This window comes from Microcaecilia unicolor, chromosome 9, assembly GCF_901765095.1.
Source record: "Microcaecilia unicolor chromosome 9, aMicUni1.1, whole genome shotgun sequence".
Classification (NCBI taxonomy): Eukaryota; Metazoa; Chordata; class Amphibia; order Gymnophiona; family Siphonopidae; genus Microcaecilia; species Microcaecilia unicolor.
In genome coordinates this window covers 142,966,746-142,980,623 of record NC_044039.1, presented here as the reverse complement: position 1 = coordinate 142,980,623, position 13,878 = coordinate 142,966,746, and the positions used below count along the sequence as shown (strand labels likewise).

The 13,878-nt window shown below is 47.3% G+C and overlaps 1 protein-coding gene across 3 annotated transcripts in view; it reads left to right on the top strand.

Moving 5' to 3' along the window:
- The window catches only part of LRRC57 (leucine rich repeat containing 57), a 45,614-nt gene that overhangs the window by 8,223 nt on the left and 23,513 nt on the right, over nt 1–13,878 (top strand). For 2 of the 3 annotated variants that reach the window (XM_030214643.1, XM_030214644.1), the window contains exons 2-3: nt 1,161–1,319; nt 1,905–2,037. In XM_030214643.1, coding sequence (XP_030070503.1) covers nt 1,236–1,319; nt 1,905–2,037 — 217 coding nt within the window. In that variant the 5' untranslated portion in view covers nt 1,161–1,235. Of the gene's footprint in view, nt 1–793; nt 814–1,158; nt 1,320–1,904; nt 2,038–13,878 lie in introns of all 3 variants that reach the window. The other variant, XM_030214645.1, reaches the window with a different exon arrangement.

Below are 13,878 nucleotides of genomic sequence, written 5' to 3'. Positions count from 1 at the left end.
CTCTTTGAAGCTGATTTGGCAACCTATGCAAATATTCTACTTCCCCACACCTTAGTTAGCACCTAATTGAGGTCGCTGGATGTGCTACCTCTCCAGCAGCCAAAGAACAGAAAATAACTGCCTTTCAGAACAAGAGTTTTACACAGAAGCTTACCTGCACAATGCCATGCATTAGATACCAGCACACAGCATATTAAAATCAGTGGTAATGAGACTATTGGGTATTCTGCCTCAATGCAGAGAAGACTTTAAGGCCATATCTGAGGAGACATGGAAAGGTTAGTGAATTCTTCTGCAGTAGTGTCTGGGTTTTAATGCCCGTTTCCTTTTCCAGACTAGTGGGTTATGTTCCCCAACCAGCCAGTGGAAAGCCACAACTTTTTCTTTTTCCTTAACCCATACTCTTCATAGAGGTCAACAGGAGAGGTGACAGTTCTGTGCTAAGGGTAGCCAAAGCTGTGCACAGGTCTGAGCAGTGAAAAAAAATATATCGGTACGTATCTGCACATGTGCTGCAGTGCTACTGTGTGCATAAGTTTTGGCAGCACACAAATTTTATGCACAGAATAGCATTCCAGCATGTGCACAGATACTTTATCTGCTCATACATACACACAGCATTAGCTGCCCTTAGCACAGAACCTTGTGCCCATGTGCCTGGTATGCTCTCCCTGATTAGTACACAAGTTTCACTAGATCCTGTTTGTGTATGATTAGTACACAAGTTTCACTAGATCCTGTTTGTGTACGATTTGTTTTCTGCGTTGGCGAGCAAAACTTTGGGTGGTAAACTTGGCATTAGAAGCCAAGTGCTAAGCCATCCGCATATGCTCTAACGCAAGTTTTCTGCATCAGCCCCTAAGTTTGTACCTGAGGCAATGGAGAATTAGGTAACTTGTCCAAGATCACAAGAATCCGCAGTGGGATTTGAACCAGTACCCCTGGTTCTTGGCCCGCAGTTCCTCTAGTCATTCAGTCTTTGCTAGTGTATGTGTTGGGGGGGGGGGGGGGTCTGGCTGCACAAGGACAGTCGTATTCGCCTCTCAATCACTTATTCCTGCTAGGAAAGTAATGTATCTTCAATCCAGAGTCTGACCACATATGAGGTTAGGGAGTCTCAAATTTGTGGATGTGACTGGCATATTTGTGCTTGTATTAAGGAGCAGGAAGAATTCAGTGAGCTGGGCCACTGCAGAGTGAGTAAAGGATCAAGACTGCTTGGAAGGCAGAGCAGGATGGGGAACAGCGCCTTGAAAGCTCACTTGGAGACAGCCCAGAAAACAGGAGTCTTCCAGATGACTGGGAAGGGGCTGACTGAGGTAACCCTTCACTGCATGTGGGGCGGGGACAGTGCCTAGTGCTCTGCTGCATGCTGTTAGATTCCATTGACCATACTCGAGTATGTATAAGAGATGCATGCATAGGCCACACCCCTCTTGCTATTACTGCATCTCTTCTTTTTAGGGCTTGTTGACCTGTTACTTTGTCATGTTTATCTTTTTCATATATCTGAGATTGAGAGAAATTTATTGTGATACCTGCTGGGGCAGGGATATATAGATCTGAGGCTTCTGTTTATATTAGTGTGAGGTTAAGGGAGAGGAGATCAACATTGGTTATTGTTTCCATCAGAATGGGAATGCATTAAAGCTGCTGAGCCAATGCCCATCTTGCCATGCTGTGTGCAGAGTTAGTTTACAGTTGTCTGGGTGACACAGTGTCCCAAGGTATTATAATGGAAGAAGTTGGTTCTGTAGAAGCACAGCCTCTTCAAGTGCTGTAAACATACTCAGAGGTGGGGGAAAGTGTTCAAGCTATTAAATTTGTTGCCTTTTATGGCAGTTGAGTGCCAAGCAATTTATAGCAGGTGATCAACTGTCTTTCCTGCTGCATTTTTCTCTTAGTTTCCTGAAGATCTGCAGAAGCTGGTGAACCTAAGGACAATCGATCTTTCAGACAATAAGATAGAGACACTACCACAGCTGGTGGAAAGGTTTACCATTCTCAAGAGTCTTGCTCTAAACCACAATAAACTGAGTAAGAGCTTTTGGGCTATTGCTAATTCTTTTTCATTTATGTTATTCTTATCGTTGAGCTTTGTCATCATGTGCTAGGTTTGTCCCTTTGGTGATTTCTTTATTTTTTCTTTGGGGGGGGGGGGGATGAGTGGGCTTGGCCTGGTGTCTCCATGCTCTGTTGGACTTCCAGTGATACGGCATTATGGGGCTAATTCTATAACAGTGGGCACAAACATTTAATGTATAGAAATGTTTAGACTTGCATTTAGGTACATTTTATTTATTTGAAAACTGATCAATTCTTGGCGGTTTACATAAGCAGTAATAGTAGTTAAACAAAACATAATTATATAAAACATGATAAAACTGAGCTAAAGAAACAACATAGCCACTATTGGATTTTACATAATTCATCTGTCAAGCAGTTGATTTATGGAATGAAGTTTGCATGACATTTCCCATCTCCCTGGTGTTATTGGAAGAGTTGTGTTGATCACTTTACTCCATTGTTTGACTTAGTACGTTAATAATGGATCCTGTTCCTCCACCTTGGTGGTTGACCCCTACATAATTTATCTGGTCATCGACTTGACAGAAGATATCTGATTGCCATTTAGATATAGTACATCATTTCCTTGTCATCAGCAGCAGATGAATCCATTACTAATGGGTTGTGTCCCCCTACCAGCAGGTGGAGATAGAGAACACTGAAAAACCATAGTGCCTCCTGGACTGCTAGCTCCATCTGCCTCTCAGTATTTCTCTATCTCCCTGAAGGTTTGGATGCAGCTTGTTCAGCTCCTTCAAGATTCTGCCTGGGGTGGCTCCTGTGCTTTGGCCAGTTGTAGCAGGGGTGTTGTGGCTGGGGAGCCCACTTTAAAGGCACATAGGTTCGCCCTTTCCCTGCCTTACCCTTCCCCCTGTGTGGATGCAGGCATATAGGTGTCACGGTTGTGCCCAGGTTCCTTGCTCTGTCACCTCGCCCCCCGGTGGTTAGACCTGGTGGCTGCTGTGAACTGATGGCTTGCCGTTTCCCATGTTCCAGAAGATATGCTGGTCCGGTCCGGATCTTCCAGCCTTCCAGATTGTTTTGGGAGTTTTTTGGAACTAAGCAGTACCCGTACCTGGTGAACTCCCTTGTATGCTGCCTTTATTAATCACCTGGGAAGTTCTCTAGTTTGCCTTGCAACAGAGGTCCTCAGAGGAGTTTCCTTTGGTGAGAGTTAGTTGCAGTGCTGCTGTGCTATTTCCTGATTGTGGCTTTGACCCTGCTTGTCTCCTGGTTTATTCTGCTGCTTGCTGCCTGCCTGGAACCCCGGTGTGTTTTCTGGAAGTGACCTGCTGTTCGCCGGCCGGCTGCTGTTTCCTGCAGTTCTGCTTTCCTGCCCTGTCCGGTAAGTCCTGCCGGCCGCCTGCACCCAGGGGCTCAACTCCTGAGGAACGGCGGTCAAGTGCAGGTGAAGTTTGGGCTGAATTCCTGTCCTGCTTTCTCCAGCTTGAGTTGCCTCGACTGCAGTCTCCGCCTGGTAGTTCCAGTCCTGGGTTTGCTGGTACGTCTGTTCTGCCTTGTCTGTGTTTGGGTGATTCTCCTGCTGCTGCCACCCCTCGGCAGTGGCCCAAGGGCTCACTAATCCCGAGGTTCCACAAGAAACGTGAAAATAGGTTCGCCCTTTCCCTGTCTTTCCCACTCCCCCGCTTCCTCCGGAGTGTCTCTGTAGCTGTTTGCCTCTAACTTTTCTCACAGCGTTTTAAAAAAAAACAATGCGCTTTTCAGCGCCCCTACTTCTGAGGCTTCTCCTGTGTTACAGCTTGACCAGAGCTCCTGGACTCGGTCCTTTGAGGTAAGAGCGGTACTCAGCTCCTCCGGGGAGGGTCCATAGACGGCGTTTTGAGCGGGGTGATTTTGGCGCAAAACCGCCATTTTGAATTTTCCGCCGGTTTTCAGCGATGGCTGCTGAGGGAGCTAAGCGCTGTTCTCGTTGTGGCAAGCGCAAATCGGCAGCGGGGCTCTGTAAATTGTGCTGTTCAGACGGTAGAGCCAGCGCGAGCATGGCGCTCGGATCTGGCAGCGGGCACAATCTTGGCAGCGCCGCATGTCTCGACCCCCGCGGTTGCGGAGGAGTCTGAGGGCAGGGGACAGCCTCGGGCTGAGCCTATCAGAGAAGCTCATTTCCCCGGTGCTCCTAATCCGGAGACGGGAGGTCAGGGCGAGTTTTTGTCCCCAGAATTTGTGCTTTTGCTACATAAAGCCTTCATGCTGAAGAGAGCCCGGCCGCAGGTGTCTGACACTGCGTTGCAGCCCGGTTTCCCTCTGTGTGAGGATAACCAGGGCCTGAGTGATGATGTGGCCTCCCCTGAGCGTTGGATGCATGCTAAACATAGACGGGTTAATTCCCCATCAGAAAGTGGTGCACCCCCCCCCCCTTTTCCTCCCTGTGGTCGGGCTGTGGGGACTCTGAGGGGTCTGGCAGACCCTCGTGGTCGGAGGAACCAGAGGAAGGTGCGGTTTTGCCACTGGATCTGGATGATCCCGCCGCGGTGGGGATTTTCCACCGCGATGAGCTGCCAGCACTGATCTCGGATGCCTTACAGGCCCTCTCTATTGATGATTCTGTTAATGGTGAGACCCCCTCGGGTAATCTGAGGATGGCGAGTACTAAGAAGCCGGCTTGTGCCTTTCCTTTGCATGACTCCATCCAAGAGCTTATTTCTGCTCAGTGGGCTGACCCTGAGGGGCCCTTAAAAGTGGCCAGGGCGATGGGGCATCTGTACCCTTTAAGTGAGGAGCACTTGTCTAGGTTTGCTATGCCTAAAGTGGATGCCTTAGTCACTGCGGTGACCAGAAAGACCACTCTCCCGTTAGAGGGAGGAGTCGCGCTCAAAGATATTCAGGACAGGCGGCTGGAATCCGCTCTGAAACGGTCCTTTGAAATTTCGGGCCTAGCCTTAAGGGCGTCTGTTTGCAGTTCTTATGCAGCCTGGGCCTGCCTTTCTTGGTTACAACAGGCCGTGGAACAGCCCGTGGATGGTGCCGAGTCCCTCATTGAGGTTGCACCGCGGATGGAGTCGGCCCTGTCTTTTTTGGCCGACGCCCTGTATGATCTGGTTAGAGCTTCGGCTAAACAGATATCTGTGGCGGTGTCTGCTCGCTGCCTTCTATGGCTACGGCATTGGGCAGCTCACATGGCCTGTAAACAAAGGTTGGTGAAGCTACCCTTTCGGGGCCACCTGTTATTTGGAGACGAACTAGAAAAGATTGTCAAAGACCTGGGGGATTCTAAGCCCCAGTGGCTTGATCTGTGGGCTGAACAGAGGATTTCTTGAACTGGTTTGCTTGTTGGCAGAAACTGCTAAATGATCTATAATCTTTTCTGTATCTTTAAATTCCTTACCTAAACTTAAGATAATAAGAAAAAAAACAAAAAAAACGCTGTTTGTTTTTACTAGGGGGTGTCCTCTTTAGAACTTTCTGTCTCTTATACTATCGTCTTAAAACTGAAAAGTGTGCTCTATTTTTTTCTTTGCTCTGAACCTGTGATTCCTGGGCTGGGGGCAGGGCTGCTTGAAGTAGTTCTCTGGGGCAGGGTTTAGAGTGAACGTACCTAAACAGATAGATACCGGTGGGGGGACTAAGCACCACATTTAGTTTACCCACCCGCCCCTGGGGCAGCTCTTCATTTATAGTCAGTGTCTAATTAAGGTAATAAGCAAGTGCTGCTCCCACTAAGTCCCAAAACATCCATTCATCCAAACAGTAATCACACAATAACAGAACACATTATATCAAAATCCTAAAGACACTGTGTCTATCCAACATCCTTAAATTTGTAGCTAGTATTTATATATCGAAATATTCATATATTAATGAGATGTCAGTAGCCCAGCAGCGAGAGGGGTGCTACCCAGTCTTTTGCACAGAGTGTCGCATGTATGATTATCTCCCAGTTGGTGTGAAGTCATATGTGTGTGCCCGGTGCAAAGAGCTCCTAGCTCTCGGAGAACAGGTCCATTCTCTCAAGGCTAGAGTACAAGACTTGGTAGAGCTGAGGGAGATAGAACAGTACATAGATGAGACCTACAAGGATGTTGTAGAGAGGTCCCACCTCCAGTCGGGTAGCCCCTGTGCTACTTCAGAGGAGAGAGGTCTCCTAGAAGGAGAGCATTGCCCTGGTGAAGTAGGAAGTACTCCTGTAGCCAGGACCTGCCCACCAGAGAATGTATTATCCTCTCGCACTGAGGATATGTCTCCGATTACAGCCCACAGGGGAAAAGATAGGACCGCTGTTGTAGTTGGCGACTCAATCATTAGGCATGTAGATAGCTGGGTGGCTGGTGGACGTGAGGATCACCTGGTGACTTGCCTGCCTGGTGTGAAGGTGGCGGACCTTACGCAGCACCTAGACAAGATTTTAGATAGTGCTGGGGAGGAGCCGACCGTCTTGGTACACGTGGCTACCAACGACGTAGGAAATGTGGGAGAGAGGTTCTGGAAGCTAAATTTAGGCTTTTAGGAAGGAAGCTCAAAGCCAGATCCTCTAGAGTAGCATTTTCTGAAATGCTGCCTGTTCCACGCGCAGGGCCTAAGCAACAGGCAGAGATCCGGAGTCTCAACGCGTGGATGAGACGATGGTGTGGGGAGGAGGGTTTTGGATTTGTGAGGAACTGGTCAGCATTCTGGGGAAGGGAGAGCCTATTTCGATCTGATGGGCTTCACCTTAACCAAGATGGGACCAGGCTGCTGGCGTCCACTTTTAAAAAGGAAATAGAGCAGCTTTTAAACTAGAAACGGGGAAGGCCGACAGTTGCTCAAAAGCGCATGGTTCGGGAGAAGGTATCTTTTGAGGATATGGGAAAAAAGGGTTACTTGTGAGTAAGGACGACAAAGAAATCATAGAGGATCAGATGGACTTAAATAAAATTAATAATGGCCAGACGGAAGACAACATATTAATAATGCCATGTATTAAACGTAATAAAAATCAGAACAACAAGCATACATTGAAATGTCTATACGCAAATGCCAGGAGCCTGAGGCATAAGATGGGAGAGCTGGAGTACATTGCACACAATGAAAAACTGGATATTATAGGCCTCTCAGAGACCTGGTGGAAGGAAGATAACCAATTGGACACAGTCATAGAGGGCTACAAATTATATCGCAGCGATAGGGTGGATAGGATTGGAGGAGGGGTAGCACTGTATGTAAATGAGAACCTTGATTCAGATAGGCTGCAAATATTGCAGGAGACAAAACCCCGATTGGAATCCTTGTGGATTAAAATTCCACATGAAAAGGGAAAAGGGATGGTGATAGGAGTGTACTACTGTCCGCCTGGCCAAGACGAGCAGACGGACGCAGCAATGTCAAGGGAAATTAGGGAAGCGAATAAAAAGGGCAATGTAATATTAATGGGTGACTTCAATTATCCGGATATAGACTGGGTGAATGAAACATCGGTACACGCAAGGGAGATGAAATTTCTTCATGAAATCAAGGACGGCTTCATGGAACAGCTGGTTCAGGAGCCGACAAGAGAAGGGAAAATACTAGACTTAATCATTAGTGGAGCTCATGATCTGGTTCGGGGGTAATGGTGCGAGGGCCGCTTGATAACAGTGATCATAATATGATCTGTTTTGATATTGGCTACGAAGTAAGTGAACTCAGGAAATCAAATACACTAGCGTTTAACTTTAGAAAAAGAGACTACAATAAAATGAGGAGAACGGTGAAAAAAGACTGAAGGGAGCGACTGAAATGGTAAAAAACTTGAATCAGGCGTGGATGCTGTTCAAAAACACCATCCTAGAAGTACAGGACATATATATTCCGCGTATTAGAAAAAGAGGAAAAAAGACGAAACAGCCGGCGTGGCTAAACGGTAAGGTAAAGGAAGCTATTAGAGCCAAAAAACAATCCTTCAGAAAATGGAGAAGGGAACCGACCGAAGACAATAAGATAAAGCATAAGGAATGTCAAGCCAAATGCAAAAAGGAGATAAGGAGGGCTAAGAAGGACTTTGAAAAAAAGTTAGCGTTAGAAGCGAAAACACATAGCAAAAATATTTTTAGGTATATTAAAAGCAGAAAGCCGGCTAAAGAATCAGTAGGGCCGCTGGACAACTGTGGTGTTAAAGGGGCGATCAGGGAAGACAAAGCTGTAGCGGAGAAATAAAATGAATTCTTTGCTTCGGTCTTCACCGAGGAGGATTTGGGAGGGATACCGGTGCCGGAAAAGGTATTTGAAGCGGACGAGTCAGAAAGACTAAATGATTTCTCTGTAAACGTGGAGGATGTAATGGGGCAGTTCGGCAAACTGAAGAGGAGTAAATCACCAGGACCTGATGGTGTTCATCCCAGAGTATTAATAGAGCTGAAAAATGAACTTGTGGATCTACTGTTAGTAATATGCAATTTATCCCTAAAAACAAGTGTGGTACCGGAAGATTTGGAGGGTGGCCAATGTAATGCTGATTTTTAAAAAGGGTTCCAGAGGCGATCCGGGAAATTATAGACCGGTGAGTCTGATGTCGGTGCCGGGAAAAATGGTGGAGGCTATTATTAAGAATAAAATTACAGAGCACATACAAAAGCATGGGCTACTGAGACAAAGTCAACACGGATTTAGTGAATGGAGGTGTTGCCTCACAAATCTACTGGATTTTTTCGAGGGGGTGAACAAACGTGGACAAAGGGGAGCCAGTGGATATTGTATATCTAGATTTTCAGAAGGCGTTTGGCAAAGTGCCTCATGAAAGACTCCAAAGGAAACTGGAGAGTCATGGGATCGGAGGCAGTGTATTATTATGGATTAAGAGCTGGTTAAAAGATAGGAAGCAGAGAGTAAGGTTGAATGGTCATTATTCTCGATGGAGAAGGGTAGTTAGTGGGGTCCCTCAGGGGTCTGTGCTGGGACCGCTGCTTTTTAACATATTTATAAATGACCTTGAGATGGGAGTAACTAGTGAGGTAATTAAATTCGCAGATGACACAAAGTTATCCAGGATAGTCTCGTCGCGGGAGGAGTGTGAAAGATTACAAGAGGACCTCGTGAGACTGGGGGATTGGGCGTCCAAATGGCAGATGAAGTTCAACGTTGACAAGTGCAAAGTGATGCACGTGGGAAGGAGGAACCCGAATTACGGCTATGTCATGCAAGGTTCCGCTTTAGGAGTTACGGAGTCATCGTGGATAGGACGTTCAAATCTTCCGCTCAATGTGCTGCGGCGGCTAAGAAGGTGAACAGAATGTTGAGTATTATTAGAAAAGGGATGGAAAACAAACATGAGGATGTTATAATGCCGTTATGGAGTCACGTGATGCGGTGAGAGAGGAAGACGTGTGTCTTTGCTCTCCGAGGCCCCGCTGCCAGATCTCACCTTAAAAATCACAAAAAGCCCACGCTAATCGCCGCAACAACAGCGGAAGATCAACAACACAGCTGATGGATAAATTTGTGGAAACTGGAACAAAAGCGATGCCGGCACGCGGCGCAAAAGCGGCGAAGGACAGGGCTAAGGCGGCGGACCACGCCGAAGAGAAGGCCCCGCCACAAGGCGAACAGAACTTCACCGCATCTCAGCTAGCACAATTGACTGCCGCGGTGACACAAGCGCTGGAACCGCGTCTAGCAAAAATCTCGGCGCAGCTAGAACAGTATGATTCCCGCCTGGAGGACGCAACGAAGCGCATTGGAGAACTCGAGCGGCGAGTGTCAGACATAGAAGACGCGCAGGCCCCCCTACATAGCCAACAGCAAATCACTAAAGCGACGGTGGAAACGCTGCAGCAGAAAGTAGACGACCTAGAAAACAGGGGCAGACGGAGCAACCTACGCTTGATCGGCATCCCAGAATCAGTAAAAGACTCAGTGCTAGCAACAGTGGTTGAAAAATGGCTGACGGATGAATTTGCGTTGTCCGATCACGCTGGAGCGTTATGTCTAGAAAGAGTGCACCGAATAGGCCGTTTTCAAGATGGCCGCCAGACTCCACGTGCAGTTATCTTAAAAGTTCATAACTACCTGCACAAGCTGGAGATTTTGAGGGGATATCGCTTGAAACGAGACGATACCAAATTTGAAGGGAAAATTGTAAGAATCTTCCAAGACTATTCAGTGTCCCTACAAGATCGCAGAAAGAAATTCACACCACTATGTCGACGGCTACAGGAGCTACAGATCCAATTCATGCTGATATACCCTGCGGTATTAAAGATTCGACAAAATGGAAAATGGAAATCATTTGATTCGGAGGCGGCTGCCAAAGATCATATATACAATCTAGAACAGAACAGACAACAGTTGGAGGAAGGACAATCAGGAGAATGACTGGAGATTTCAGCTGGTGAGATATGATAAGAAAGCTGCTGTTGGGCACATAACACATAACATAGACTAGGGCGCAAACACATCAGGTCTGGTGGGGGGGTCTCGGGCATAGCAGGGGCTCCTACAGATTTGCTGTCAAGAAGTTGGGGAAAGTGGATAGTTTGGGCAGAATACGGGGGGAGGGCAAGGTGGGTAGGAGGGATTCAATAATAGTTAAAACTAACGCTGCAAGGTATTCTCAGGGGAGGAAAGAATCTATACAACGCAGTCTCAAGAAACAACAGAAGAGCTTTAAAGGTAGGGTGGAACACACACAGAAATGGAAGAGAAAGGTCTTCGGGGCCAGGCTGGGAGCCCGGGAGCCACAGGTCAACATGTTTGCATCGGCAATAGCGGAAACTCACGGGTGGGGTGGATAAGACAAGGCTAGTATCTTGGAATGTGGGTGGCATCACATCTCCCACCAAACGAACCAAGATACTATCGGCTCTTAAAAGACACGGGGCGGGTATAGCTTGCCTACAGGAGACTAGGCTCTCAAAAGAAGAGTGCGAAAAATTGAAAAGAGGATGGGTGGGAGAGGTATTCTATTCCCCGGCAACAGGAAGAAGGGGTGGGACGGCTATCCTATTACACAAAACTTTGAAAGGAACTGCGAAAATGCTATTCAAAGATGGGGAGGGAAGAATAGTGGGAATACAGCTTAACCTGCAAGGGAAACAAATGCTTCTGATCTCAGCATATGGCCCCAACACATCTGCCAAACGTTTCTATGCGCAGCTACTAACACATTGCCACACACATGCAGGCCTCCCTGTGGTGGTTGCCGGGGACATGAACCAAGTGCTAGACCCCCTTCTAGACAGGACGAGGAAACCGAGTGCTGGAGCCACACTAGACACTTCCCTTTTAGATTCGTTCTGTCAGAAAACAGGCTTGCTAGATCCATGGAGGATATTACACGGTGAGGAGAAAGACTACACTCATACCTCCCGGGCACACCGCACCCAGTCTCGCCTGGATTATATACTAACATCCCCCGACATATTTCAGAAAGTAACAGAGGCGGTCATAGGCCCCGAAGAAATCTCTGACCATGCCTTGATATGGGTTGACTTGGAAGGAGAGGCATATTTTCGGCAGTCCCCGGGGTGGAGATTCCCGGCATACTTATACGCATCGAAAGAATTTGCAGAACATTTACATCAGCAATGGGAAGAATTTCACACACATAATCAGGCACATGTAGAAGATCCCATTTTGTATTGGTCTGCAGCCAAGGCGGTTTTGCGGGGACAGGTCATAGCGTATGTGAGCAAACGAAATAAGCGAATGGCCCAAGGCATAGTAGCTCTGGAGAGGCAGCTAAGGGAAACAAGAAAGCAGTATGCCAGACACCCCTCGCAAAACACCTATGAGCTCCTTACATCTACGAGGGTGGCATTAAACAGCTTACTCCAGGAACGAACGGCACGCTCAATGCTGTTCAGAAAATATAGATTGTTTAAATATGGAGATAAGGCAGGGGGGATGCTTGCGAGACTAGTTAAGGGCACACGAAAGACCCACTACATCGCAGCGGTACGTGGACAAAGGGGAGAGATCATCACTAAACCAGATGAGATAGCCCAAATTTTCCAACAGCATTTTGCTACTTTATATAAGGGGGAGAAAGAGACGGGAGGCATTCAAGAAGCCATCAGAACATACCTCGATAACGCTAACATGGGGAAAATATCTCCAGAACACCTCGATCAACTTAACAAACCGATTGGAGCAAAAGAGCTCCAGAAGGCTATAGGAGCATTAAAAACGCACTCAGCACCAGGGCCCGATGGACTATCTAGTGAATTCTATAAGATGCTTAAACAAAAAATACTGGGGCCCCTGACGGAATATCTTAACGAAGTAGTGGATAATGGGCGATTCCCCTTGCATGCTAATACGGCCCTGATAAGCTTAATTCCAAAAAAAGGGAGAGACTCATTACAACCTAGCTCATATAGACCAATCTCCCTGATCAATGTGGAAGCCAAACTATTGTCAAGGATATTAGCAGACCGGCTGGCACCTCTTCTTCCACAATTGGTTAAAGAAGATCAGGCTGGATTCGTTAGGGGGCGCCAATCAGTTCTGAATGTGCGAAAATTCATATTAGCCACACTAGTAGCTCCTAACACACATTCTCAAAACTTGGCGGTGAGCCTTGATGCAGAGCGGGCATTCGACCGGGTGTTATGGCCCTTTCTGTTTGAGACATTAAAATGGATAGGCATCACGGGATGGCTACTACAGGCCGTAACAACACTATACACTGACCCCCGGGCCATGCTACTAGTTAATGGAATCCGAACAGAGGGATTTGACATTGAGAAAGGAACACGTCAAGGTTGCCCGCTATCCCCGTTACTTTTCCTGTTGACCCTAGAACCTTTGCTGAACAAGATCCGACTACATGAGGGTATACAGGGGGTCAAAATAGGACAGTATGAGATAAAGGTGTTGGCATACGCGGATGACCTGCTGTTGCTGTTGAGCACTCCCCGAACATCATTAAAACACCTCCTAGACACTGTACACAGTTATGGCAGGCTCTCGGGCTTCCGGCTGAATCTGACAAAATCTTTGGCACTGCCCCTAGAGCAGAAACTGAGGCATGAATGGGGAGAAACGTTTCCTCTGCAATGGGCAGAGGATCAGATTAAGTATCTGGGGGTAATAGTACCTGCTGATATGGGGCTCCTATACGATAAGAATGTGCTTCCAGTCCTACAAGAGACCAGACGCATGTTAAACCTGTGGAATACATGCCCACTTTCCTTATCAGGACGCATAGGATTAGTTAACATGATGATAGCCCCTAAATGGTTATACCTCTTTCAGATGCTCCCATTATATTTAAGACAGAGAGAGGAAAAGGCCCTTAATAAATCGATTCAGACATTTTTATGGAGAGGGCGGAAGCCTCGGCTCCCGTTGAGTGTCATTCAGAAGCCGAGACTGCATGGGGGGATGGGCCTACTCAACATAAGATACTTGACCATAGCATGCTCGATGAGACACATTAGAGATTGGCTAACAGGACATGGAGAGTTTTCAAGCACACAAATAGAACAGGCCCTCTCACCCACAATACATTTAGGGTGGTGGCTACATGCAACGGGCAGCAGCAGAGTCAAACCCAACTTAAGAAACAATCCATTCGTCCAATCAGCAAGGGCGGCATGGAGATGGCTGTGCAGGAGACACTGGTTCGAGTGGTCTGCGACCCCCTTTTTGCCTCTGCTTCATAACCCAGATTTTACAGAGGGCACAACCTCAGCGATGTTTGCCAGATGGAGGAAAAAGGGAATTCAGTATCTGTACCAGCTGTTGACAGAGGAGGGCAGAGCGCGACCATTCCGGGAACTGCAAACAGAATTCAACTTACCAGAGACTGATCAGTTTGCGCATTTGCAGATACAACACTATTTATCTGAACTGGGCTGGACCAACTTAAGCGAGGATGTACAGGACACTTTAAACACAGCA